We start from the raw sequence: 27,142 nt of genomic DNA on the forward strand, positions 1-27,142 counted from the left end.
AGGCATGAGTTTGTTTTTGTCTTTCAGCAAGACAGAGTGAAATGAGAAATGCCCAGCTGCCTCAGCTGGAACCAACACAAAACTTCATCTGCTTTATTCAGTTCTCAAAATAGGGCACAGGTCCTTCTTTTTTCTTCTTTTTAAAAGTACAGTAGGTTGAATTTAGACTACACCATTACTCCTGTAGCTCCCAAAAACACACTTCCAATTTAGAGACCATTGGTGGATAAGAAATGTGACAGTTGCGGAGCTTTGGTGGTGATTTGTTTGGCAATACATTAACCATAGCACATTTACCCCATCTTTAGGAACAAAGATGACAACTGCTATAGTGTGACTAACCCTTGTCTGTCTGCTGCTTTCAATCTCATGTGTCTGACATGAGTGGATCTCTCATCTAATGCAAGGGAAGAGAATTTCTCATCTAAGGTGTTCACATTGCTGCTGTTGACCTCCTTGGAAAATTATGATGATGGTCTGCGTTTGCTTATTGCTACATTGCGGTGGGAGCCCATCACTGAATTTTGAATGTTGGTTACATATTTATATGCACATTTTAAATTACATTTTAAAAATTTTACTAATTCCATATTTATAATCTCACCATAGTCTTTAAGCTCCTGGTTTTTAGTGTACATAGTCACAAGTGTTTTTTTTTTTTTTTGACTGGATAAAAATTCCAAATTGCATTTTATTTCTTGATCTAGTTTGGCTCTTTAAATTAAAAAATATAATGCTATTTTCTTGTTCAATGTTATCTTTGCTAGTGATAGCTGCTAAAATGCTGCTAAAATGCATATAGTGCCAACAACTGACAAGTGACATGCTCCTATGAGCCACAAGCAGAAAACAAGTGGGGTTTCCCTTGAATTTGTGGAAAACTTGTGAGCATCCTCTACCTTCTCCCCCTCCCCCAGGAGTGCTTTATTCTTCCTGCTGCCATCACTACATACAGTATAATAGAAAACACACAATTAATACACAAGATAAATCTTCTAATATGAAAAAATACCTGATTTTAAAAAAATACAGGTGCAATCATGTATCAACCCCCCCCCCCCCCAAAAAAAAAAAAAAAAAAACGTCAGGGGCTTTCTTTCTTTTACACTCTTATTATGGAAGAGAAAATTTAATTGCAAACAAACTTCAGTCTTTAAAAAAGTTAAACTTATGCAAAAGAAGGGAGTCATTAGTATACAAGTGATAGTATTAATTGTGTAGTATACAATCACATTATTGTGATTTGCAGGATTACTTAAGTGATTAAATAGAGGTTTTTACCTGCTATGAACTGCAAATTGTAGTCCATACTTTGTAGCTCTGTTTAAACAAATTATCTGTATTCCAAACCAGATTTGACACACAAGGAAAGAAGAGAATAGAAGGTTCCTACTTTTTGTTAAAATACATATCAGTACATTTCTCCTTTTTCAGCTACATTATGGGTAAATATAGTCTGCTAGTGGGGGCATAGTGAAATATTGGTTTTCAATCAAAAAAACAGTAATTGTGCTATTGAATTCTGTCATCCTAAACTCTGGCCTTACAACTGTCATAGGCTTCTCTCATTAACATTTATCAAGTTCATCATAAACTTCAGATGGATGCTTGGACAGAGTAGACAATAACTGAAATAAAAAGCGGGGCTCAATGGCTACCTAGTTTTATGCACATGCATAACTACTTTTATGAGTAGTGTTGTGGGTCAGCTGACATCTGGAAAATTACTCCTGCATGTCTTTGCAGGATCATGATCACAACCCTGAACTCTAAAATAAATGTGTATAAAGTTGGGCATGTTCTTAAGCACCTTACTGAGTCAGGGCCGTAAGGCACGGGCACCTCTTCAGACTTTATTTTTCACTGAGAAAATAAAATTAGAATATATTTAACATCTTAAAATAAACAAAATCAAACTTCTAAAATTCCAGCTGTAAGTGAAATATTAATGTCATTGTCATTAGCTTTAGTGTTATTTTTAAATACACAAGTTTTCCTGTGTTTGAAAGGTGTGCCTGGGTCATTACCCCTATTAACTGCTTGTCACCCTTGCATGCAGTATATGCGGTATTAGCATCCCTATTTCACAGATGTGGAAAATGAGGCACAGAGGTTAAAGCAAAAATGTTCAGACTTGTGCATGTATAAATTTAAGCATCCAACTTTAGGTACCTATATAAATGGCCTGATTGTGCAAGTATGGCCCTTCTAAAGCTCCTGTTGAAGTTCATGGTAGCTATGGGTGCTCAATACCTCAGGAGTTAGGGAGCCAAAATTGATCCTTGTGACTCAGCAGAGGCTAACATCGATCTTAACTAGCCAAAGCCCAAATGTGGAATGCAGGAAACTTAAGCTGTGAAATTCTTTTGTTTATTGTAAATAACTCTGTACCTTCAGTTACATAATTCTTCAATGCTGACGTAAATAACTTTCAATCATAAATTTGCAACCCTCACTTTAGTATATCTCATTGGTAACTCTGGATCTAAAATGAGTGACTGCCCTCAAGATGGGGGACATCTGAGCAATGTGGTTGTCAAAGTCTGAGCTGGGATTAGTCCTTTGTGCACTCAGTCCTTGCTGGTTCTCACACACTTGAGCTTCCGCTTGCAGCCAACGGTTGGATGCTTAGCAGAGATGGTTCAGCAGCAGGCAGTTTGTGCTGGTTTTAGCACCACCTGTGTGTTGGGCTAGAGCTTCCCTCTACAACTGTGAGATGATGCTGGGGTCGTGTCTCCCCAAGAAAAATCAAGCAGCTAGGGCTATGGGTTTTCAGGACCCCAGAGGCCAACTCTGGGATGTAACTATGAAGGAGGGAATTGTAGGAAAAAACCTAACAGGCTTTCACTCCAATTACTGGTTTGAGCACATGAGTGCTGAAACAATTTGCATAATGGGGTTGCTCAGAGACATTGAACAAACTTCAAGCGCGGGGGTGTCAGCACCCCTAGTTCCACACGCTCTCTTTGAGTGGTTTCCAGGCTATGTGGGCACAAGGCTGGGGGTGGAAAGAGAGGGCTTCGTGGGAGGCAGCTGATATTCGCCCTAGGGAGGGCGAAGGCCGGCTCCAGCACCTGAAGCTAATCAGTGCACAGCTGCGGGGAGAAAGCCAGCCGGGCTGTGTGTCAGGCTGGCCCGGAGTCAGCCCCGGACTAACTTTCATCATCTCAGCGCAGTCAGAGCGGAGCCGGATTTCACTCGCCCACTGGAGCCGCGGAGGTGTCCCCCGGCCCGGCTTTAACAAGGGTAGGACTAGTCCCCATGGGCGCTCGGGGCAGCACCAGCCCTATGGCCGCGGGCCAGCGCGAACCCGTCACGGCCCTTCCAGCCAGGGCAGAAGGTGGCTCCCGCCGTGCGTCACCGCACAGAGCCCTGGCCTTGGCAGCAGCCACCCCTGCCCTCCATTCTCGGGCAGCAGCAGCAGCAAGCGCTTCTCTCCGCCTGACGGCTGCGGCGTGGCCCTGCCCGCTGGCCGGGCCTGCTCCGCTCGCCTCCCCCCGCCCCGCTAGGTGTCTGGGCGAACGCGCGGCGCGGCCAGCCGGAGCACAGCGACTCCAAGTCCTTGCGGCGCTCGCTCCTCCTGCCGCCGCCGCCGCGGGGAAGGCGGGGGTGGGCTCCAGCGCTTCAGACTGCTGCTGTCAGAGCCGAGAGACACGCTCCGCCTGGGGAGAAGGGAGGGAGTTATACTCCTCCCCCCACCGCCACCCTGGCCTGCCTCCTTCCCTCCTTCCTCCCTCCCTCCCTCTCCTCCAGCAGCTCCACAAACCAGGAACCAGAGCCAGCTGCAGCCTCCCGTGCGTGAGAAAAACACGGGGAAGCCAAACGGGGAGTGCGGAGCAGCGCCAGGAGAAGGAAGGTGAAGGAGGACGGACGCAGGAGGGGAAGCACAGAGGGATTGTCAACATAAAAGGGAGGAAAAAGTTTACCCCCGTGTTACTCTCGCCTCCCTCTTCCTGGGTGGCGTCGCTGGGAGTTTTACCTGGAATGACAAGTTTTTTCAGGGTGGCTCTTTCTCCGATTCCCCCCTCCAACAGCGGATGAGGGTGTGACACAAGGGGCGAACCCGCCCCGCCACCTAACCCTCTATGGTGGGAGCTGTCACCAAGAGCAGAGAAGAGCTGATCCGGGTGGACTTCACTGTTTCCAGCTCCGCTGTTACAGTACTGCAGCCCCCCGTGGGGCTGGAGTCAGAGAGGAACTGCTGCCGCTGGGGTTTGTGTGTGAGAGTGTTACAGCCCCCTTCTTCCAGGATATAACTAAAACCACCTCGAGCATTTTCAGTCGCATCTTCATCATTCGTTTCCTCCTAATTCTTGCTATTGCTGCTTGTTGGATGGCTTGTTGGCAGTAGCTGGGGGTCTTGCCTCCTCCAGCCGCCCCACCATGTCCTAGAAAAGGTGAGTGCAGTCAAATCACTTTGCTCAGAGTCCTGGGGGAAAGGGCGGGTAGAGAGCGTTTCTTTATGGGGAAAAGCAATAGAGCAAAAAAGCCAGGATCAGATATGTTAGTTTGGAGGGCAATGTGTTGAGAGGGGGGAACTAATAACTGTGTCTACAGAGATTTTCAACAGAAAGATTGTGTGTCCAGGTCAAGATCGATCCTATTAAAATCAGCTAAAACTTAGGTTTTAAAAAAAAACACCCATGTCTATTGCTTAAATAATAACTCAGTAGCAGCTGTGTCTCTGGGTAGCTCTGCTGGGTCTGGGAGCCTGGCTCATTCCTCGGCCCGTGTCTACTGCTGGATCTGGAAGTGGAGATCAATTTTTGGCAGAATATTAAAACATGGAAGGCACGTGACTTTTAAAAAAATAATCCTAAAGTAAATACTGCACCCGTCTGATTTAAAAAAAAATGTAACGTAATCCCCAGCTTTCTAAAATATAAATTCCACGGAATATTTAAATATTTCTCTACTCTTAAACCGCTTTTATTGTACGATTCTTCTGCAGGTTTCCCCTTTTCCCAGGGTACCTCTAATTTTATGGGATTTGCTCGGGGCGTGAGGGAGTTTATTCTTGTCTGGGAATTAAATAGAGAGAAATAGGATCAAGGGTTGGATGGGAGGAGTGTCTGTGTCAGGTTTTAGCTGGCGAGAAAGAGAAGCTCTCTACATCATTGCTGCTGGTGTCAAAATCTGGAGAAGGGGAAACATACATTTTAATTGATTGATGCTTAGGAGTGTCCGTCATTATTGCTGATTTTGAAGCCCAGGGTTAAAGGATGTTGGCATAGAACTACTGAGGAATGTATCATTTTAAAGTTTACATTGTGTTCTTTTCTTTCAAAAATATTTATAAACTTTGGAAACAAGCAAGCAAGGAGGGTGAAATTAAATGCTTCAGGCTCCAGACAGCGTCTCGAGTTTTAAAATAGTTTTATTGCCCCCATTTATCATTTACCCTCACTTGAAAAGGAGGAAAAGAGAAAATCTGTGCGCAGCATTTACAAAGACTACACTAGGCGCAATAAAATGAAACCCAGAGGCAAGCAAAGGACAAGTCCTTGAACCTTAGTGAGTTTCTCTGTTTTAAATCATTACCGCATCGATAACATGCATATTCATGTATTGTTCAAACACGGAAATTGAAATGGAAACGTGATAGTCTTGCTGCACGGGTAAGAGGCGATGATTATAAGCACAGAAAGGAAAAGGCTGCGTCTTTCCAAATTTGCTCCCTGGCCAGCCAAGCTGCTCACCTTGGCGCAGGTGGAGTTAACTTTGTCTCCAGCAGACTGCGGTGGGCAGGGACAAAGGCTCCCTTTTTATAGACCCTAGTTTTCTAGCTCTACCTGAGGAGAGGAACCACCCCCACTCCCAAGCCTGCTGTCAGTCAAAGGGGTGGGGAATGAAATGGACAAAAACGCCAGCGGGGAGGGCACGCTCTCTATCACAGCCCTGCCAAGACTCCGTTTGGAGGGGGCCTCCCTTCTTCTGGATTCATTTCAAGGCACTTTTTAAAAGTATTTCCCTCGTTAGTTTATAATGGGGTGATTTTTAACTCCTCCAGTCGATAACAGCGGGCCACTGTCCTGACTCCACTCTGGCTGAGGAACTGGGCTAGAGGGGATGTTTAGAGGGCTGCACGTTGCATTGGGAGAGGTAGCTCTGTCCCAGGCTCTGCGCTCTCTCAACGAGCTTCTGTGGCTTTAAGGCGAGATACATTTTCCAGCCTGTGTCGCAGCAACTTTGTATCAGTCATGTCGCCCGCCCGTTGACTGAAACGGCTTTCGTCCAATGAGAAACCCTCCGGAGCCCAATAGAGCGTCTCTTCTCTTTCCCTCCGCCAGTGGAGGCAACCGAAGGGCGGGATATTAACTTGAACTTTATCTGAGCATGTGACATGTTTTTAAAAGGACTTGGCACCTTTTTTTTCCCCCTTCGTCTGCCCTGCTCAGTGTCATTGGGCGACGTAGCGAACTTCAGGTTAAGAGGGAAGCCAGCGGATTTACCTGCTGGCGAATAATTATTTCTTGTTCTAATGTGAAACCATCAGCATTTTCTGGCCTAGATGTTGGATTTAGGTGGGTTACACTTTAATGGAAATGCGGACTGTAGCAACAGGTAGAGACAGACAGCGCAGGTGTCCGGGGGAAGCACTGGCAGTTCTTGTCCTCTTATGGCTCGGTGTCGTTGTATCCACTTTGCAAAGGAGGTAGGGCTTTGCGCGTTGTTTTGTTTTTGCAAGGGGAGATGGGTCTTCAGATGTCCCTTTTTATTGCCGGAGATGCTGCATGTTTTTATTTTATGATTTTAGTCTAGGCTCTTTGTGTTTGGAATGCATATGGACATTTACAAATGTCTTGTACCCAAGCTTTCCCACACCGAGAGATTCCCCCCCCCCACACACACACAAAGTTTTGTTTATTGCATTTTAAAAAGAAAATCCACAGATAAGACTTATAATTGTTTGTTGTTAGGAATAAGTCAGTTTCAACAACTTCCAATATAAAATCAGCTGTCTTAAATCTAGGTAGAAGTCAAACTGAGTACATGCAGTGATCTGTTTAATGTTCATCAGTCTGTAATAAGTGGTTTCATATATATTTGCTAGCTAGTTATTTGGTTTCAGTGACAAACATCCCCAATGTTTCCTTGATTTCTCTGGCATCATTTTGTTTTGTACGGTTAGTCAAAGAGGACTATTCCTTATGTTCCATTCTTGGCCTTTTATTCAGATGTACTGTACAGATCCATTTGTGTATTGTAGTTTAATCATTTTCATACTGTAAATTAGAATTGTATGTCTCTCAAACTTAGCTAATTGTGCCTATATTTTATAATCCAGTACAGAATATCTAATTTTCCCATGAAAATATAAAGCTAAACTGTTTAGTGGGGGGAGGGGGGGCAGGATGTGAGAAAAAGAGCACATTAAAACATAAAGATACTTATAACTTTCCATACTCCACTTGCTATCTTGGTAATTATTCATATTTGTATAATAAAGCTTTCTCTAGCTGTACGATCCTATTCTGATGTCTTAATTCTGAGTTTATGCCATCACAGAATGTTGTCTTGAAAATAATTAAGAAATCATAAATTACGCATTCTATCACTGTAGGATAAGTGAGAGGAGGTGATGGGTATTGAGGGGGGAAATTCTAAATTCAGCAAAGATATCTTTGATAAGTAACACACAAGGCAAAGCAAATAAGAATTAGATGAAAGAAAAATCTGTTTAATATGACATAGTTCTATTTTTTCTTAGCAATAGTTCATTTTTAATCCTGAATGCAAATAGGGAAATAAATTCAATCCATGTTTTCAAACTACTGTAATCCTATATAAAAAATTAAATAACTTGAAGAAATAAAAAATAGAAAAATTATAAGTAGAGCTTTTAAAACAATCCAGCAACTAGGAATATGCCACACTCCCACCCCGCATGCATGCACACACAAAATCCCATGTAATGTTCTATGTCTTAGGACAAATGGAGAAATAAATATTTCCACTATTTTTTTCCTCTTCAAGGGGCATTTACTACCTTGTTTTGCATGTGGGACACCCTTTACCATTAATGGGAATTCTGCAAAAAAAAAAAAAAAAAGGGGGGGGGGGGGAGAATGTGAGCCATTTTCTGCTCTGTTACCCTGTGCAATACTGCTGAAGAAACTGTGATTGCCTGGGAGTCATTGACAGAAGAATATGGTCCCAGGTCCTTAACTTTACATTTAAGATTTGCAGCTGTCAGACTTTGATTAGTCCAGTCCTTCTATCTGCTTTCATTTGTAAATGGTACTTCACTGACTTGGGACAATCAGGTCTGAGGATAAAACTTGGATCTCCTGAGTAGTATTACATCTAGGTCATCAAAGTGGCACACCGATGAATGATATTTAAAGAAAACTCAAATAACAACAACAAAAAAGAAATATGCCCTATTTCCAAGTTAGTCACTGATTTAGATATTAGAATAAAAAAAAAACTGGATTTTGTTCTGATTTTCTTATATTTAGGTGATCTTCCCCGTACAGAGATTGCAGGTACCATATAATTTCATTTTTATTTGACCGTTGCTGAGAAATGGGTTTTATGCCTGATTGTCTGGAGATGTGGACTGCATCTGTTGAATGTTCGGAGGTGAAACACTTAGGTCACAAATGTTAATGTTCAAGTACATTTTTGAGGTTGGGGGAACAAGTTTGTTCATAATATAAATATTATTAAATGGCAAATGCATAAGTATAATTTCCAACATAAATACAGTCCCTGCCTCCATTGTCAACAGTTGTGAATTAGACTCTGGGCTAAAACTTCTTAGAGCTTTGTAAAAATAAATGTCTGTACAGTACATGGGGTATAGATCCGATGTGCATACACGGAAGTCAATGGATTCTTTTATCAATTTTTGCTTTTAAAAAATACAAACAAACAAACCAAAACCTGATCCCATCAGCAATTCGAAATAGACTTCTTCGCATTAGTACCCACTGCAACACTTATTGGTGGCAATAATCAGCACTACCAAGGAACCTGTTTGTCACATGTTTTTATTTATAATTTTAGACCTAGCTTATATCAGGCTATATATAAATCTTTCCAGGCTTTTTATCCCTTCTAAAATGTATCTTCCAAAGAAGACATAGCTGCTGAATCAGAGAATTTGCCACTTAGACTGCTATAGGCTTTGATTTGTTAAGCTTTTCAAGCTTATGTGCCTAATGCTTAGGCACTAAAGATGAAATTTACCCCTATGCAGTGGTGTCTATGCACCACTTAAGTTCTATGGCTTAAATGGACATAAGTGGTGCACAAGTCTTCTGCTGGACCTCTGCACAGGATTGAAATTCACTCTAAATCCATATTTATACCTCTAAATGAGTGTTCTCATTTTTAGAAATGCTGAATACTCCATGGCTTCATTTGGTTTCAGAGAGTATTGGGGGTGCTCAACATGTTTTAAATATTTCTTTAGGAGTCTAAATATTAGTTTGTGTGTGTAACTTTAGGCATTTATGTTTGGAAAATTTTAACCTATATGAACACTGTTTGATGTGTAGGACACTGGTTTATTGAAGACCATCAAAATTTTGGTTGTGCAAGGAATTCAACTTGATACCAAACATAATGCTTTTATTGGTCCATAATTTCGTAAATTTTTGTGCACCACTTGTGCACAGCTGTCTACTTTTAATCTCATCCTTGACGGAACTGTCAGCAGTGATAGGTACATGTAAGTTTTTACCTGTTCTATGACTTCACTGCAGCTGCATTAAAACACTTTATGTATCGTGTCTTTTCCAAGATGCGTGTCGTCTTCTTGGCATTTATTATATATCCAAGCGGACTACATCAATTTTCCTAGGTAGCACGGAGTCTAACCATTAATTCAAATTTGTGCCAGTTTTATGATGTCATCTGCATAAACTAAGGAGCTTAACTCAAGATCACCCAATGTCATGGTCTCCAACTTGTCTACCGTTCTTAATGTCCAGTTTCAGAACATGATGAAAAGCTATCGTGATTCCATGCACCCTTGTCTTACACCAAACTTTGACTTGAACCAGTTGCTTGCTTTTCCAATGATTCTTATGGCACTGCAGGAATCCTTATACATAGCTTTTATAATTGTAATTATCTTATCTGAAACTTTATATGATTTTGCTACTTTCCATAATGTTTCCTTCCAAACAGTATTACTCTCTGGTCTGGAAGCAGCTGATTTAATTAAGTAGACATCTGAAGGCTGGAGGCAGTACAGATGAGAGTTCTTCCAAAGGTGGCAGGTGTAAAGTCCAATGATTTTAAGACAAATAAAGAAATTAGAAGGAGAGGAGGATGTGAAATTGGGTTATCAGATTGGCTGCCATTTGAAAAAGATTACATTGGTGGGGACGTTGCAGAAGTCAAACACATAAGATGCCAAAGAAAATAATACAAACACCACCACAGTCAGTCCAACCTAGAAGCTGACCCCTGACTAGATGGTGGGATATTGTATGCAGGGACGTGACGAGTCAGGCCTTAATGGAGGAACAAGCTATGGATAGGAATCAGTGGTGATGCTGTACTGCTCCCTGTGTCTGCAAAGATGCTTTTGGCTGAAAAAAAGAAGAAATTCAGGATCAGGACTGTATCTATATCTATATAGCAAAAAGCATAAATCCTGCTTTCAAATTCTTTTGTTTAGGTTGAGTACAAACTTTAAAAAAAAAAAATTGGGGAGAAAAAAGTGTTATGGTTTTAAATAGATTAGACATTAACATTGAATACTTGAGCACTCAGTATATTGGTCAAACTAAAAAAAACCCTTTTGTATACTGTAAGGTTTATAAGTATTTACATTTCATTTTGTGCATAATTTTTAAAAATCACTAAAATAGTCATTGAACTAACATTTAATTCAATAAAGTCTTATTTGTTAGATTTTTCAAAATAATGTAGGACTAGATAGTACGTTTTATGCGCAGCTGTGGTAGGTGAGGAGTATTTTGCTTACAGCCTTTTTCAGGGTACAGCTCATTTTCTACCTGGGTTGGCTGGCATAGAGGGGAGTGTGGAATCATGGGTCCATTCACTGCCTGTCCCTCTCCTCCCACTTTACTCATTTGTTCTCTGGAGGAAGCATCAGCTGTGCAGGCTTTATGCTTCCCTCAGCTCCCAGAGGTAAGGTTTAATAGCCCTCTAAAGTAGTTAATAGGCAGGAGGTGATCTGTACACCCTCCTATTTGTCTGCATGGCTATGTTATGGCTAATCAAAATCTATGGTTATTGTTTTAAAACAGCATTTATTATACTAGATATTATATGTAGAAAATAACATCACATGATAAAAGTATTTTACATTTATTAACCTCTGAATTGTAATATGGAATCATAAAAAGCCTATCATTTATTAATTTTACTTTTTTTTGTATTTTTTCCTAGTTATGGAGACAAAAGGATACTACAGTTACCCAGAAGGCTTAAACATGGAGAAACGGTGGGGTCAAGTTTCTCAGTCTGTGGAGTATTCTTCAGGTGCTGGAGAGCGGACTGATGAGAGTAATTATATGGAGATTGTAAATGTAAGCTGTATATCTGGTGCTTTTCCAAACAGCAGTGCTCAAGGAAACAGCAAAGAAAAACCTGAACTACTCCCTAGCCTGCAGCAAGATAATAATCAGCCTGGTATTTTAAACTCTGACATAAAGAGTGAGTCAGACTCAAAGGAACTTTCAGCAACAGTTGCTGAATCTATGGGTTTATACATGGATTCCATACGAGATGCTGATTATACCTACGATCAGCAAAATCAACAAGGGAGCATAAGTCCTGGGAAGACTTATCAAAATGTTGAGCAGCTGGTAAAGTTCTATAAGGAAAATGGCCACTGTGCCTCTCCCTTAAACAGTGCAAATAGGCCCTTGAGATCTTTGATATCGGACTCTGGAAGTTCTATGAATGGTGGTCTCATGCGCACTATTGTCAAAAGCCCTATAACGTGTCCTGAGAAAACTCCTTCTGGCAGTAGTCCTCAGAACATGACTCCTTCAGTTTGTAGCCCAGCTGGCATTAACTGTGTATCCTCAACTACTTCTACTAATTTTGTAAATTTTCCAGTGCACAGCCCAGTCAGCCAGGGAACTCCTTTGTCATGCTCACCTAACATTGAAAACCGGAGCTCTAGATTGCACAGTCCCGCACACGTTAGTAATGTGGGATCTCCTCTTTCTAGTCCTATAAGTAGCATGAAATCACCAATTTCAAGCCCTCCTAGTCACTGCAGTGTGAAATCTCCAGTCTCAAGTCCTAATAATATCACTATGAGATCCTCTGTTTCCAGTCCTGCAAATATGAACTCAAGGTGCTCTATTGCCAGCCCTTCCAATACAAATAATAGGTCCAGTCTTTCTAGTCCAGCTGTTAGCACTGTGGGATCTTCTATCTGTAGCCCAGTAAACAATGCCCTAGGCTTCCCTGCTTCTGGAGCACCTGCTGGACCTAGCACAGGCCAAGATACTATTCCTAGTCCAGAAACAAAAGACAAAGGTGCTCAAGAAATCACATTTCCTAAAATAGAGGAAATGGAGAATGCCATCTCGAACAATTGTGTAGCTGGTCAGATGAATCTTGTTCAGTTTATAAAGCCTGACCCAGATGGAGCATTTGGTAGCTCATGTATTGGAGAAAATAGTAAAATCAACTCTGATTCCCCATTTTCAGTACCAGTAAAACAGGAATCAGCTAAACATTCTTGTTCTGGTGCCTCTTTTAAAGGGAATCAAGCAGTAAATCCATTTCCATTTATGGATGGTTCATATTTTTCTTTTATGGACGACAAAGACTATTATTCTCTTTCTGGGATTTTAGGACCACCTGTTTCATCATTTGATGGCAATTGTGAAGGTAGTGGGTTTCCAAATCCAGGCCTACCTGTGGGTATTAAACAGGAGCCTGATGATGGCAACTATTATCAAGAGAACAGTATGCCATCGTCTGCCATTGTTGGTGTGAATTCAGGTGGACAATCATTTCACTACAGGATTGGAGCTCAAGGCACAATATCTTTATCACGACCTGTTGCTAGAGAGCAGACTTTTCAGCATGTGAGCTCATTTCCTCCAGTCAGTACACTAGTTGAGACATGGAAATCACATACTGACTTAGCGTCCAGAAGACATGATGGGTATCCAGTTTTAGAATACATTCCAGAAAATGTGTCAAGGTGAGCAAACTGAAATCCTGTTTGTTTGTTTTTTCATACTACACAATGTCTAAATAAGTGTGACTGTTTTTTTTTTGTTTTGGTTTGGGGTTTTTTGCACAATTTAGGCTTGATATTTTCTTTTTAATTTCTAAAGCTGCATACATATTTCTTGGTGTATTTCAATGATTTATTAGTCAGTTTCTTCATTAATTTTGCTAGCTTTTTGATTCTGGTTTTAATAAAAACAACCTGCATGTTTCATACTCAATATTTAAATACAGAATATATTATAATTAGATGTGATAGTGCTACTTTTTGATCTTCTTCCACGATAAGTATTTGTTTTTAATAGTGGAGCTTGTTGTCATTACTTTCATGTGCCATATACTGGCTATTCTTTCTTAGTTGTTGCTTTAATGCTTTGTACTGTTGGTGATGTTCAGAAGGAAATAAAATGGAAATGGTACATTAGGAACTTAAGTTTCTAAGTTTTGTGTAATGAACTTGTATCCATCTTTAATTGACTAAATTTAAAAACTAAGCATGAGGGTCTGTGGCAAACGTTGTTTCTGAATTGTGATTGTATGAACATTGTGGTTGACACATACACCTTTACCCCGATATAACGCGACCCAATATAACACAAATTCAGATAGAACGCAGGAAAGCAGTGCACCCGGGGGGGCAGGGCTGCGCACTCCGGCGGATCAAAGCAAGTTTGATATAATGTGATTTCACTTGTAATGCAGTAAGATTTTTTTTTGCCTCCCAAGGACAGCGTTATATCGGGGTAAAGGTGTACATAGAAATTTCTCTTAAACTGAGGAGGGCTTTAAAGACTTGACACATTTGAAACAACTACAATCTGATTTAATCTGATTCTGGGGACGTGAAATATGCCAATATCATTTGAATTGTGTACTACTTTTCTGAATCCTAAATAGTCACGCTTTAATAACAAATGGAGTATCCATATACTTCAGATAGAACAGTGTGTGTGTATTTAGGGCAATAACATTTAGAATAGGGAAGGTATAAAAGAAGCCTGCAAATAATTTACTTTATAATTGTTGATAGTATACATTTATCATAGTTCTGTAGTTACACCACAAATGAGTAGTAATAATACTTTTCACTAATATAACACACTTCAACCTGGGATCTCAGTGAATCTTATAAAAATGGGTGGTATTGTGCCTATTTTACAAGTGGGGACACTGGGAATAGAGATTTGAAGGCCTTCTCTACAGAGGAATCAGTGAGACCTATAATTAAGCACTGGTGCAGCTATACTGATGATAGTGATGATGGAAGTTGTACTGTAAACAGGGCTTAAGCATTTTCATTGTGTTATCTATTTAACCTTGCTCAGAGCACACCTGAGCTGTCTCTACTTTACAGTTTGCACTGCTGCTACTGCCAGGAGAGCTGCACTGGTGGACTCCTTTGGTGAATCACATGTCCAGTTTTTGACAGTGTAGATGCAGCCAGAACAATTTGCTGAACATTGTGCAGAGTAGTCAGTTGAAGAGTTGGGGACAGAACTTAAGTTTTCCCACCCCAGGTCCCTTGCTCTGATTAGTAGATTCACTACCTTTTGGGAATGCAACATTTATCTTTTCCTTCATGGGGTGGGGGGGTGGGGGGAGAGAATCACAGAAAAATATATTCTATTTATACTTTATTTTTCAGATTTTTTTAAAAATTGTATGTTCTAATTAATAAAACAAACTGAATATACTACTTGTGGCTGAAGGATGGAAATCTGTCTACATGAAGCCTATGGGGCAAAAGTCAGAACTAAAGAAATACTAAATGTTCTCCCCAAGCCAAATAAACATAAACACCAATTCAGTCATTCTTCCTCCAATCTATCATTTTCCAAGCCATATTTCACGTTTGCTTTGACTATTCTATAAAGCACATATTCTGCTGACATAAATTTTTTTTTTTGGTATCTGTCTCCACTTGAAAAGTGTATATTCCACCCCAGTACAAAACTTGGGTATACTGCAATCCGGCATATTTAAGTTTAAACTCCCGGCTCTTTGAGCTGTGGTCAAGTGAAAAATTCTCTAAGTTATTTCTGTATCCTAGAATAAAGTTCACTAGAGGATTAGTGAAATATTTAAAGGAAAAAAATCACATTGAGGTCCTTACTTCTGTAAGTAGTCCTAGTAACATCCATGAGAGTAATTGCATTACTAAGTGCTACTCATCATGAGTAAGGGTTGCAAATGCTCATATGTTATGACTTTTTTTGGTATGTTTCACTTTGTGACATTGTATACATTTTATTGTTATGAGCCTGTTCACCAACAATTAAATGCCTAAACTGCTCTGTAGGGACATATGAAATGTTAAATGACAATTTCTTACCAGTCTTGTAGAAACATCTTGTGATCTGCCTGTCACACTAGTCAAGGATCGATCTACCCACTTATTTGCCTCTATTTAGACCAATAGGTAAATAATCAGTGCCCTCAGACTGGAATCTAAACTTTTGATGCATGTTTGGTATGGGTGTTAGTGTTGTCCTTACTATGTATATGACCCAGATCTTGAAATTTTTATCATGTCCGTATACTGCTGCATCTGTGCAGAGCCCCATTGAAGATGATGTGGGGCTTTGCCTGGGCATAACGGTCCACCCATCTGTTGTATATTTCAGAGTGGGAGCATACGTTATCTTTTTCACAGCATAACCCTATTGTGGTGTTAAAACAATACTACTACTACTACTACTACTACTATTAAGCTGTTTGGAATGGCTCTATCATTACAGGTGCAATCATGGTTCCATCATAAGCCTTATTTACAAATGTCCTTTCTATATTTTTTTTTTTTTAAGGGAAACAATCTGACCTGAAAAAAATTTCTTCTTCGGATGGAGAAGATTTTATTCTGTGTATGAAATTTGAAAGAAATTGCAGTGGTCATTTTCACATTATAGATTACTTTCAAAATTTTCTAAGAAATTTACTAGAGTAAATTCTCTTGGATACCTTTTAAATTTAGAAATGGCCTGTATTTTTTATTTAAAATGTATTGTAGTTGTCTTAGTATTTGTTACTTAGGATTGTGTTTGAAGGAAAAATTCAAAACATAAGAACTTTTGTTTATTTGCTAATGATTGGGTGTGTGTCGTGTTTATATAGTGTTTCATGGAGATAGGAATCTATTTGCCACAGAGAAACTAATCTCTCTTTAGTGCAGAAAGAGATCTGTTCAGAAGTCAAAAAGTACCAGTAAGTGCAGAAAAAGTTTCATATAAGATCAGGACTGGCTCCAGCATTTCTGTCGCCCCAAGCGCACCAAAAAAAAAAAAAAAAAAAAAAGCCGCAATCGGCGGCGGCAGTTTGGCAGCAGGTCCTTTGCTTCTAGAGGGAGTGAGAGACCTGCCTCCCCCGAATTGCCGCAGGTGCCGCCCCTCTTCATTGGCCGCCCCAAGCACCTGCTTGTTCAGCTGGTGCCTGGAGCCGGCCCTGTATAAGATGTCACACATTTTTTAGGAATGGTTGTCTCAAAACACAATCTTAACTCTTTCTCAGTCCTGTCCACCCTATTAATGTGGGGGGACACACCTCATGTTATTCCTTTTCAGCACGCACATAATGAACACTAAGATGCCCTCTAATTTACAGCTGCCTTACATGGTGAAGGCATAGGATGGCTGGGCATGGAGCAGAGTTAAATTTAGGTTTTGAGAATTAATCTTGAGACCATTAATGAGAATGAATATTCTTTTCTTAAAATGATACCTATTAAACTGGGGCTTTCACAAGTCAATTGTTCTTGCTAACCAGATCTAATAAACATTATCCAGACATGACAGATTCTTGCCACCATGCTGATTATGCCCAGTACAAACCATCATCAGGAACATTCCCCTTTTCTCCTCATTTATTTTGTCATTGTTTGTTTTTCATAAATGTTGCTCTTTTGATGTTTAGTCAATAAGGGTTTATTATTTGTAGAACTAGTACCTAATATGATGAGGAAAGATGTGGTTTTCCCATGCAAAAATACATTTTTCTTTTGAATTTTATGCTAATGTGTGTACAGCATGTCTTTTTCTTTAAAAAAAAATTAGGTGCATAAAATGTTTTAGTGTGCATCACACATGTAAATATATTTTTTCAAAATGAATGGTATCTCTAAGAAATGTTAAAGTAAATAGCAATGTGGGTTTAAAACCAGTCAGGTATGTTTGGTTGTGTGACTTCATTGAGAGAAATGTGCACTTGGAATGAAAATAAGATATCTTTTAAAAATGATTGCTCATCTGAGGCAAAATGTAGTTCTAAGACTCATGATCATGCTAGCTATATACTTTTCAAAATGGTTAAGGAACATGTCATGGTTGCTTGAAACAACAGTAAAACTGAAAAAGATAACCTTCTGCTTCAGATTTGATGAGAGAGCCTCCGCAACTTACCAGAACACCTCACACACACAATACTCTCATTTTATTTTTTTCTTAGTCATTTTCGTGCATAAAAGCAACCACTGTTTCTGTAGGTTTACCACTAACAGCTATTAAGAGTAATTTCGATAGTAATTAAAATTCATATATTGGGCCAATTCATCTCCTTGCACGGTAAAATCCTTTATGGCAATCCCCCAACACCATCCCACTGGAGCGATCTGCCTGTTGCATTCTCCTTCCCCCTCTTTCTCCCCCCCCCCCCCCCCAAAAAAAAAAAAAAGACTAGTGGCTTGTTCCCTAACCCAGTGGATTTATGGCAGAATGGCTCTATGGTAGCTATACTACTAGGGACTCATGGTTGCTGTCTTCGGGGCACCCAAGTATAGCAGGGATTGGGAAGAGGATACTGCAGAAAAGATAATCTCAGTGGGGCCGAGAGAGGGACAATGTATATCTCTCCCCCAACGCCTGGCTCACCCCATTCCTCTCCCCAACCTGCCCAGTTTCCACTTCCTCCCCCAACATAGTTCCCAAGTGGAATGTGGTCACATCCCCTTCCTGTGCAAGAGTGGGAAGATCCATGCACCGATGGTTGAGGAAACAACCCTGGAGCATTGACTTAGTGTTACTTGTTCAGACAAGTGACAAAAGAAAGTACTCAGGTTTAACTTTTTATTTTCCAGTGATTTGAATGATATTTTTGACCAATGCCATTTCAGTTTGATAGGTTCCTTTTTTAAGTTTTTAGTTTTTGTTCCTGACTATTGTGAGGAGTTTTGCACCACTCATCGAGGAGGCAAACCTTTCTTGTCTTGTTTTGTTATTTTAAAGTTTTGGTTTTTGGCCTTGATTCAGGAAAGCATCCCCATTCAAGATTGCAATTAAATTCCATTGAAGTTAAGGAACTTAACCAAATGCTTAAAGTTAAGCAGGTACTTACTTTTAAGAGAAAAACTTTAATTGGCTTCAGTGGGCTTTCAGTCAAGACCTTGCTGATTTTAAAAAACAAACAAACCCTACAGAATGTATGTATTTAAAAATATTAGTGGTTGATTATATTTTAAAAAGATGTGTATTAAGATTAGATGTGTGTATTCTTTGTTGATTCATTCATTTGTAGTATTTGTGGTAATAGCAATAGTTTTTATGCTTAAAACTGTGAAGTCTGTCAGAGTAGACAGACTGGACTATGTAACATGGCCCCAGTCCTGAAAAGGTACTGTCTGCAATCATAGGGGTCTGCCTCTGCAGGGTCAGCAACATATCCACTTTGTGTATCTAGTATATAGAGTGCTAAAAAGAAAACCCAGATTGTGCCATGATAGTTTGAGTAAAATCATCACTGATTTTAAATGGATAGTTCTGGTTTAAAATCTGATGCCACAATATCACAAATATTTTGTAAATAAACTTTGTTTTAAATATTATCGAGAACAGTCACTTATTGAAATCATATGACACAAATAATGGCCTAGCAAATATTATTTCCCCCCCCCAAAAGCCCCTGTGTATCTAGATCCACTCCCTCCCCCACTGAGCCACCTGCACCCAGGTTGCCCCACACAGAACTCTCTCAACCCATACTTAGACCCCCCCACACACACACTAAACCCACTTGGATCCTGCCTTGCTGAGTCTGCCTGTCCACACCTGGTGCACCTGGCACGGCGGGGCATGGCCCTGGGGTGTTTCTGGGGCAGGCCCAGTCCTTGTGCTGTGTCAGTTTCCACTTCCTCCCCCAACATAGTTCCCAAGTGAAATGTGGTCACATCCCCTTTCTGTGCAAGAATGGGAAGATCCATGCACCGATGGTTGAGGAAACAACCCTGGGGCATTGACTTAGATTTGTGGTTCAGAAGTGTTACTTGTTCAGACAGGTGATAAAAGAAAGTACTTAGGTTTAACTTTTTATTTTCTAGTGATTTGAATGACACTTTTGGCCAATGCCATTTCAATTTGATAGGTTCCATTTTTAACCCCACACAGAACCCTCTCAACCCACACTTAGATTCCCCCCCCCCATGCTAAGTCCACTTGGATCCTGCCTTGCTGAGCCTGCCTGCCCACACCTGGTGCACCTGGCACGGCGGGGCAGGGCCTTGGAGTATTTCTGGGGCAGGCCCGGTCCTTGCGCTATGTCAGGGTTGGGTGCAGCGTCACCGCTGAGTCCGTGTTCTGGGGCGGGGGAGCTGCTCAGTGATCTCCTACTTCTGTGCAGCCAGTGGCCTGTGCTCCCCAGTGCCATGGTGGAGCCTCCACATTTATTTGATAAATAAAATTTGCAGCATTTTAGAATATTTTGCGCAGAATTTTTAATTTTCTAGCACAGAATTTTTACTCTTTTGGCGCAGAATGCCCTCAGGAGTCCGTTTTAATATCATGATGGAGTGGGAATGAAGAGTAGGGGTCAGAAAGAAAAAGGTTGAGAACCCCTGTACTAGAGGACTTTATAGAACAGTACCAAGCTGCTGAAATGTTCTCCAAACTTGACAGGATTTTTCCCCACCTTAGCTTCCCAAAAGTAGTATTATGAAAAGTTTATCACTAAGTAGGGATTCTTTGTTAACGTAAAAGTTAGTTTTAAGCATAGTTTTCCTTTCTTCCATTTTTAAATGATAGATTATCTTTGTAGCTTATTTACACCAAAAATTGTTAGAAAAATAATTTTTATAGTCTTGCTAAAGCAGCAACTTCTGTTTGTGGTTTTTTTTTTTTTTTTTATTTCCCTCAATAGGAGAGTAAATGAAAATTTACAGGATCACATGAATATTTGAGGCCAAATGTTCAAATTGTTCCTTATCTGTACCTATGTGCATTTATGTGCCCAGTGGTCCGCTATTTTTGTTTCCTCAGTTGTTTGTGAGCTTTTTGTGCTCACAAATTCAGATTTTGTAAATACATAGCACAACATTTCCAAGATCCTCTGAAAATTTGGGTTTTGAGGCTTAATTTTCAATGGAAAAAAATGTTAATGCAGGATAATTTCTATTGGATGCTGCATCCAAAAAATGATCAGTGAAAGGTCCACATAGAGCAAACTATGTGGCATGGATGTTTGTGCCCTAGAGAGCTGCATGTTTAAATCTGTGTATCCACAACATTGGCGTTTTTAATAATGTTTTTGTCTTTTATGAAAATCTAGAGGTCAGAAAGGCCATGGGGTATGGAAACACTTACAGGGGAATCTTGACAATTTGCCCTAATTGCTGAATTTGTGAGTAACTGAAAGAACACACAGAAAACTAGGATACTGCAACACATTTATTTGGTTAATTTATTATGAAAATAATAGCATAGTATTATACTTACATTACTGAAAGTACATTATGAAAGACCTCGTTACAGAAGTCTGCTATTACCTCTTTGCTGAGAGGTGAGAAGAAGGCACCAATTTTTGTGTACAGATTCTAAAATATGCAGATTAAAGAAATCTACATTAGCAAAATTCTACAGAAAATACAAATTACCATATATACTCGATCATAAGCCGGTTCGTCTATAAGCTGACCCTTCCCTCCCCCCCAAGATGGATAAGTAAAAATGGAAATTTTTTATAACCCATTCATAAGCCGACCCTATAATTCAGGGGTCAGCAAACTTTGGCTCCCGGGCCATCAGGATAAGCCACTGGTGGGACGAGATGGTTTGTTTACCTTGAGTGTCCACAGGCACAGAGGTAAACCTAAGTAAACAAAGTGTCCTGGCATGCCAGCTGCTTACTCTGATGGGCCGGGACAGCAACTGGTGGGGAAATTTTTTGGGGGGGAGAAGCTGGGATTCAGGGGAGTAACCCCTGTGACCACCCTCACATGACCCCACCCCGGGACCCCCACACTCTCCCCCTCCCATCCCTTCCCACCTTATCTGGGGAGGGCTTCGGGAGGATGTCTCTGACCTAGCTGGAGCTGCTCTGGCAGGCTGGGCAGCGTGGCTGCAGCCTGCTCCGGCAGGCTAGACCGGTCGGCGCGGCTGCAGCATGTTCCAGTGGGCTGGGCCAGGTGGCACGGCTGCAGTGTGCTCCAGCGGTGTGGCCACACTCCGCTTTGGAGGGCGGGGCCGAGCGGCACGGCTGCACCCTTCCAGCCCCGGAGCTGCAGCTGCTTTGGAGGCTGGGGGGGAGAGCAGCATGGCCAGAAGCGGAAAGACTCTGGCCCTGCCTCTTCCCTTCTGGCTGTGCTGCCTCTCCTTGCTCCCTCTGTTGGGGGGATGGGCTGTGTCCCACCTCTCCCTCTCCATACCCATTCATAAGCCGACCACCTTCTCTGGTGTTTGCCTTTTTTACTAAAAAAAATTTGGTTTATGAATGAGTATATATTGTAGTTCATAATTTTAATAAGGACTGGAAGACTCTGATTTCTGAAATGTCCTGTATGAAAACCATTACACCTTTATATATCCACAGTAAATGTGGCTGGCTTATTGGACATCTGACTGTTATAAAGATGTGTTTGCATATAGGTAATGTGATACAGGAGGGCCAGGGAGCAGTGGGAAGTGGTAGAAGGGAAGTATATAAACCCTAGGTTAATTAAGGGATGGTTCCCTGTAGACTAGGGAGGGTTGCTACAGGTTAATTGGAGCACCTGTAATCAATTAAGGCCCTGTTAGAAACCTAATAAAACCCCCTGCTTCAGGCAGTCAGGAGGAAGGAGAGAGGACGGGAGCTTGGAGGTGTGCTGTTAGACTTGGAGGAACAGAAAACCGGAGTAAGGGAGACCCTGCCCCAGCAGGGGAGGGACATTTCCTCCCCCAGTGTTTAAGGACAGAAGGTACCCCACCCAAGGGAGAAGAGGGTAAGAACCTGCAGGGGTTGAGAGGGGCTGGGACTCAGAGTGAGGAACAAACCCAGACCCCTCCCCTGCTTCCCTCCTTTACCACCTTCCTAGGCCACTAGTGGGGCCCTCGGTGCCCCAAGAGGAGGGGTAAGGGGTGGTATTTTAGCCCCCCCCACCAAGAAAAGCGCAGGACCCACCATACTATATCGACCATCTTGTCACACAAGTTGTCAGGAGTGGGATTTCTGCGCTGTGAACCTAATCCAGAGTGGGTCACAACCACCCATCCTCAAGATGGAGGATCTGGTCAAAGCACTGGTGCAAGCCACTGCCACCCAGCAGGAGGCTACCCAGGTTCAGGCAGCTGCCCAACAGGAGGCCAGGTGGCTGCAGCAAGAGACCAATCACCTGCTGATGACCCAGGCCACCCAAGATCGGGCCATGCTGCAGGAACTAGTGAACCAAGTGAAGGTCCTTACAGAGCTGAGCCGTGGGTACGATGGGACATGGACCATACGGGCCAGCTACTGTCTGCAGAAAATGACCCGGGAGGATGATGTGGAGGTGTACCTCCTGACTTTTGAGAGGACAGCTCTGAGGGAGGCCTGGCCCCGAGACCAGTGGTCAGGGATCCTTGCCCCATTTTTGTGCGGGGAGGCCCAGAAGGCTACCCCTGACTGAAGGCAGAGATCCTAGCCAGGGCAGGGGTAACAACGGCCTTGAGAGCCCGGAGGTTCCATGAATGGCAGTACTGTGAAGACAAGACACCACGATCACAACTATTTGACCTAATCCACCTAGCCTGGAAGTGGTTACGCCCGGAGGCTCTCAGCTCAGAGAAAATGATGGAGCTCCTGGTACTGGACCACTATACGAGGGGACTACCCTCGGGCCTTCAAGCCTGGGTAGGCCAGAATGACCCCTCCACCTATGACGAACTAGTCACCCTTGTAGAGAGACAACTGGCAGCCCGTGAACTGTTCGAAACCCTGGGAGGTGAAACGCGGTGTTTTAGGAAACTAGTCCCAACCCCGAGGCCCCGGATCATCGAGAACTCCAGGAAAGCCATAGCTGGAAGAACAGGCACCAAGGAGTGGCCTGAGGCCCCAAAGGGACCTGTGGGTCCGGAAGGAGAGGGTTGGGGAAGCGAGTCAGAGGGCCCAAGACCGAGGGCAACCTTTGGAATGAGATATCGCTGTTATGAGTGTGGGGAGTTGGGGCATATAGCAGCCCAGTGCCCCAACAGGGAGGAGCCCATGCAATGTAATCTGGGGGATCCCGGGGACCAATGTGGCCTAATCAGCCTGGTGGGGGTTGCAATGGCCCAACATGAGTACACCAGGCCAGTAAAGATGAATGGCATCCAGACCATAGCTTTGGTGGATTCTGGGAGTGCTGTCACATTGGTCTCAGGGAAATTAGTGGGGCAAGACCAACTGAGCTGGGCCAAGAGCACTGGAGTGACATGTGTGCATGACACAGTAAATTTCTACCCCACAATTCCAATACAGATTGAGATCCAGGGAAGTACTACCAAGATGACTGCAGGGGTGGTCCCCAAGCTCCCCTACCCAGTCTTAATTGGCAGGGACTTTCCTGGGTTCGAGCGCCTACTCCCCCTCCCCCCCCCGCCTTGAGTTAGGAAAGGGAAGTAAACCCCAAGCAGAATGTGAGGTACTCATGGATGATCCTACCACAATTTTTGCTGGGTTTTCCCCAGAGTTATTTTCACCCCTTGGGAAGTCCTGGAAATCCAGACGGGAAAGGAGAGCAGACAAAAGATTAGGAACCAGGATCTTGGCAGCAAACCAGAAAGCTGCCCTGGTTGGGAGGAAGGCTTGTGGAGACCCAGAGACGGCCCCCAGCACAAGCAGAAGCACCCCAAAAGAAGCAGGGGAACCCAAGTCAATAGAATCAGGCCAGATTGGTTCCGCACGCGAATGTTTTGGGCAGGACCAAGCCGATGACCCGCTATATGCAAACGTGAGGGAGGAGGTAGTAGAGGTAAATGGCATGCCAGTAGAAGGGAAAACCAAAGGCACAGGGCCATACTATATAATTGAGCAGGATCTGTTGTACCAGGTAGTGCCAATACGGGGGGAAGTAGTAGAACAGCTCTTGGTGCCATGGAAGCACACAAGGGCTGTATTAGAATTAGCTCACAGTCATCTGTTTGGGGGACATTTAGGAGCAGACAAGACCCTGGATAGTCCTAAGAAGGTTGTACTGGCCGGGGGTACGGGCAGAAATCCACCACTATTGCACCTCCTGCCAGAGTGCTAGCTGCATAGTCCCCGACCTCAGTTAAGGGCCCTGTTGGTACACTTGCCCATAATTGAAGTTCCTTTTGAAAGAATAGCAATGGATCTAGTGGGCCCACTAGAATGAACAGCCCAGGCCACCGAAGCATACTTGTCATCCTGGACTACGCTACACGAAGCCATTTCTTTAAGGAACCCCACGTCCAAGGCAATCGCAAAAGAACTGGTGCAGGTTTTTGCTAGGGTAGGCATTCCTAAGGAGATCCTGACAGATCAAGGGACTCCCTTCATGTTGAGAGTAATGAAAGACTTATGTACCCTGCTCCGTGTCCAAGCCTTGTGGACCTCGGTGTATCATCCCCAAACAGATGGTCTGGTTGAGCGATTTAACTGCACTCTCAAGAGTATGATCCGAAAGGTGGTGGCCCAAGATGGAAAAGATTGGGATACCCTCCTACCATATCTGATGCTTGCAATACGAGAAGTTCCCCAAGCCTCTACTGGTTTCTTCCCCTTTGAGCTACTGTATGGACGCCACCCATGTGGCATATTAGACATCGCGAAGGAGGAATGGGAGGAACAACCCAACCCAGGGAAGAATGTCATTGCACATGTAGCCCAGATGAGAGAACGAATAGCCCAAGTGACCCCCATAGTACGAGAGCATTTGGAGTAAGCACAAGAGGCCCAACGAACCTACTACAATAGTCGGGGAAAAACACGGAAATTTCAGCCAGGAGAACGGGTGCTGGTGCTGGTACCAACAGCAGAAAGTAAGTTCCTGGCCAGTTGGCATGGACCCTATGAGATCGTGGAAGCTGTTGGGGAGGTGAATTATAAGGTAAAGCAGCCAGACTGCCGAAGGCGAGAGCAGATCTATCATGTCAACTTACTGAAACCCTGGCACGATTGGGAGACGTGCCTGGCCATCCTGCCGGCCACACCCCAGGCAAATGGCCCACAAGGGCAGGTAAGGATATTCCCTGAATTAGCCCCAGAACAACGAACAGAGGTCATCGAAATGATCCAGTGGAACCAAGATGTGTTCTCCACACAACCAGGCCGTACGACGCTGATCCAACACCACATTGTCACCTGTCCCAGAGCAAGGGTGACCATAAAACCATATCGCATACTGGAGGCAAAAAGAAGAAATTAGGGCAGAAGTAAGGAAGATGCTGGAACTTGGGGTGATTGAGGAATCCCACAGCCAGTGGTCCAGCCCTATTGTCTTGGTCCCCAAGCCTGATGGCACCCTGAGGTTTTGTAATGACTTTCGGAAGTTAAATGAGGTATCCCAATTAGATGCCTATCCGATACCACGTGTTGATGAGCTGGTGGATCAGTTGGTCAAGGCCCAATACTTGACCATCTTGGACTTGACAAAAGGCTACTGGCAGATCCCCCTGGCTGAGGACGCCAAGGAAAAAAATGCTTTCTCTACACCTGATGGCCTCTTCCAATATACCGTCCTCCCTTTTGGGCTCCATGGGGCCCCCGCAACTTTCCAACGATTGATGGACAGATTACTTCGATACCATACCAAGTATGCTTCTGCCTATTTAGATGACGTGGTAATCCATAGTCCTGACTGGGAGACACATCTGGGGAAAGTGGAAGCGGTACTAGATACTCTTAGACAGGCTGGCCTCACCGCTAACCCATCCAAATGTGCAATAGGGCTAGCTAAGGCCAGGTATCTCGGGTACGTAGTCGGAAGGGGCCTGGTGAAGCCCCAGTGGAACAAAGTGGAAGCAATACAGAAATGGCCCCGCCCAATCAAAAAAAAAAAAAAAATCAGAGCATTCTTAGGGATAGTAGGGAACTATCACCGGTTCATCCCTCACTTCGCCACAAGGGCAGCGCCTCTGACGAACCTAATAAGAGCTCGGGGCCCGGAGATAGTTAAGTGGACCGAGGAAGCTTTCACAGACCGAAGGACAGCTCTTTGCAGCCATCCAGTGCTCATAGTCCCAGATTTCACAAAGGAACAGACGCCTCGGAGGTAGGACTTGGGGCCGTCCTTTCACAGATGGTGGGAGATGAGGAGCACCCAATCTTTTACCTCAGCCGAAAGCTCCTGCCCAGGGAGCAACCGTACGCCGTAGTAGAAAAGGAATGCCTAGCAATTAAATGGGCCATGGAGATTCTACAGTACTACCTACTTGGGCGGCAGTTCACCCTTGTGATGGACCACGCCCCGCTCCAATGGATGCGCACAAATAAGGAGAGGAATGCACGAGTGACTAGATGGTTCCTGTCCCTACAACCTTTTCACTTCCGGATCCAGCATAGAGCCGGCAGCCAACACAGCAACGCGGGCGGCCTATCATGACAACACTGTCTTTTGTCCCAAGTAGCCCAACCCCATGGCGTTGAGCCGGGGAAGGGGATATGTGATACAGGAGGGCCAGGGAGCAGTGGGAAGTGGTAGAAGGGAAGTATATAAACCCTAGGTTAATTAAGGGATGGTTCCCTGTAGACTAGGGAGGGTTGCTACAGGTTAATTGGAGCACCTGTAATCAATTAAGGCCCTGTTAGA

At 43.0% G+C, this 27,142-nt stretch overlaps 1 protein-coding gene across 4 annotated transcripts in view; it reads left to right on the plus strand.

Annotated features, from left to right (window-relative positions):
- The first annotated feature begins 2,413 nt into the window (after positions 1-2,413).
- The window catches only part of NR3C2 (nuclear receptor subfamily 3 group C member 2), a 271,622-nt gene continuing 246,893 nt past the window's right edge, over positions 2,414-27,142 (plus strand). The window contains exons 1-2 of one of the 4 annotated variants that reach the window (XM_054029218.1): positions 2,414-4,397; positions 11,374-13,153. In XM_054029218.1, coding sequence (XP_053885193.1) covers positions 11,376-13,153 — 1,778 coding nt within the window. In that variant the 5' untranslated portion in view covers positions 2,414-4,397; positions 11,374-11,375. Of the gene's footprint in view, positions 4,398-6,149; positions 6,656-11,373; positions 13,154-27,142 lie in introns of those variants that run through there. The other 3 variants (XM_054029219.1, XM_054029216.1, XM_054029217.1) reach the window with 3 other exon arrangements.

The sequence above is a fragment of the Malaclemys terrapin genome, chromosome 5, assembly GCF_027887155.1.
Source record: "Malaclemys terrapin pileata isolate rMalTer1 chromosome 5, rMalTer1.hap1, whole genome shotgun sequence".
NCBI classification, from domain to species: Eukaryota; Metazoa; Chordata; order Testudines; family Emydidae; genus Malaclemys; species Malaclemys terrapin.